This window comes from Cynara cardunculus, unplaced genomic scaffold, assembly GCF_001531365.2.
Source record: "Cynara cardunculus var. scolymus isolate 2C unplaced genomic scaffold, CcrdV1 Un_Scaffold_2777, whole genome shotgun sequence".
Taxonomy (NCBI): domain Eukaryota; kingdom Viridiplantae; phylum Streptophyta; class Magnoliopsida; order Asterales; family Asteraceae; genus Cynara; species Cynara cardunculus.
Genome location: NW_020201219.1, coordinates 71,594 through 73,911, shown reverse-complemented (window position 1 = coordinate 73,911; position 2,318 = coordinate 71,594). Strand labels below are relative to the sequence as shown.

At 45.1% G+C, this 2,318-nt stretch overlaps 1 protein-coding gene across 1 annotated transcript; it reads left to right on the top strand.

Annotated features, from left to right (window-relative positions):
• Positions 1-127: 127 nt before the first annotated feature.
• LOC112503261 lies at positions 128-1,420 on the top strand. Its single transcript, XM_025107324.1, has 2 exons — positions 128-178; positions 431-1,420. The coding sequence occupies exons 1-2, from the start codon at positions 128-130 to the stop codon at positions 1,418-1,420; spliced, it is 1,041 nt and encodes a 346-aa protein (XP_024963092.1).
• The last annotated feature ends 898 nt before the right edge of the window (positions 1,421-2,318 follow it).

The following is a 2,318-nucleotide window of genomic DNA, read 5'->3' as shown; positions in this document are numbered from 1 at the left end:
GTTGATACCTACCTATAGATGGGGTGTATGATGTTGAGATATGCAAAGCTTTGGTAATAAGTACATATGTGAAAGGATGCAGTTATAATTATGGGTGGCCAACGTAATTATAAATGCATCACGACCCATGTGGGCTTATGTGACCATATTTGCATTGATCAATGTTGACACGAACAAGGTAGTGTATCGAGATGTGGGGAGAGGTGCAAATGTACTATGAGTCATTGTGCAATAAATAAACTTTTCCCCTATCTATCGGCTAAGAGATCTCCTTCTTTGTATAGAATATGCCTCCAAGAAGATCAGCCCGAAATACTGGACGAGGTGGAAATCGTGGTGGTGGAACTGCGAATGGTGAGACCCAAAACCCTGACATTGCTGAGATCATAGCACACAGCTCCAAGCACTGATTCCCACTATTGTCACTCAGGTTAGCAATAACCTTAACCACCAGAATTATGGTAGAGAAAGGGAGCATGAAGGAGATGCTAATAATGGGGATGCAGTTGGTAGCAATGCCAGAAATGCTAATGGTTGTACTTACAAGGAATTCTTGGCATGTAAGCCAAGGGATTTCGATGGCAAAGGGGGCGYATTGGTACTCACGAGATGGGTAGAGAAGATGGAAGCAGTGATGGATATCAGCAATTGTGTAGATAACCAGAAGGTCAAGTATGCAGCAAGCTCTTTAATTAACAAAGCTCTGACATGGTGGAACACACAGATTCAAGCTAGGTGGAGAACCGCTGCAATAGGCATGTCCTGGGAGGACTTTAAAGCATTGCTAGTGGAGGAGTTCTGCCCAAAGAATGAAATGCAGAAAATAGAAAATGAGTTTTGGAACCACACCATGGTGGGAGCTAACCATGCCGCGTACACCGATCGATTTCATGAGTTAGCCAAACTAGTCCCACATTTGGTTACCCCCGAGTCCAAACGGATTGCTCGGTATATTTCTGGGTTAGTTCCTCAAATTCGTGGAATGGTTACTGCAACTGAGCCACCAACCATTCAAAGTGCTATCTTAAAGGCGGGGGCACTAACAGATGAGATGGTTAGAAATGGATCTTTGACTAAGAGTAATGAGAAGAGGAAAGATGGAGGTGAGTCAAGTAAACAAGGGAACACCAGGACCGATAACAAGAGGAATAAAGTGGTAAAAGGGTTCGTGGCAACCAACCCTGTCAGGAAGGAGTATACAGGTCCTGCCCCAAAATGTGCCAGGTGCAATTACCATCATTATCCTAATACGCCATGTCGTTCCTGTACAACATGCAATAGGTTGGGGCACTATGCAAAGGATTGTCAGGTAGGGGCCGGGTTGGTGACTCCGGTAAATGCAATAAACCGACAGTTACTCGTGGGGCGTGTTTCGAATACAGTGGTACCGATCACTATCGATCGACGTGCCCTAGGCTGAATAGAGCACAGAATCAAGGTGGGAATCGCCTAAATCAAGCGCCAGCTATCGAGGGAAACCAAAACTAGGGGAGCGGTGGCAATCCAATCCGTGGAAGAGCCTTTATCATGGGGGCAAACGAGGCTCGGCAGGATCCTAACATTGTYACGGGTACTTTTTCTTTAAACAATTACTATGCTACTGTACTATTTGATTCTGGTGCTGATTATAGTTTCGTTTCCACTGAATTTGTGACTCTAACGGATATGAAACCTAGTAATTTGGACTYYGGTATTATGGTAGAAGTAGCAAATGGTCAAAAGGTTGAAGCTAATAAGGTTGTTCGTGGGTGTAACTTAGTATTAGGGGGTTATCCTTTCGCTATTGACTTGATACCATTTGGGTATGGAAGTTTTGACGTGATTGTGGGAATGGATTGGATGGCGAAGGTTAGGGCCGTAATAGTTTGTCACGAGAAGATAGTTCGAATCCCCATGTCGAACGGTGTAGTACTCCTGGTTCGTGGAGATCGGCCTCAGGAAGATTCGAAGCATCTTATGAGTACGAAGGCAGATGAGAGGAAACTCGAAGATATTCCGGTTGTTCGGGATTTTCCTGAAGTATTCCCTGAAGACCTGTCGGGATTGCCCCCTCCTCGACAAGTTGAATTTCGCATAGATTTAATTCCCGGAGCGACTCCTATTGCCAGATCACCRTACCGCTTGGCGCCGACTGAAATGGAGGAGTTGTCCAACCAACTTCAAGAGCTCCAAGACAAGGGTTTCATTYGACCTAGTCACTCACCATGGGGTGCACCTGTTCTGTTTGTCAAGAAGAAGGATGGCTCTTTCCGGATGTGCATAGATTACTGAGAACTGAACAAATTGACCATTAAGAACCGTTATCCTCTCCCGAGGAT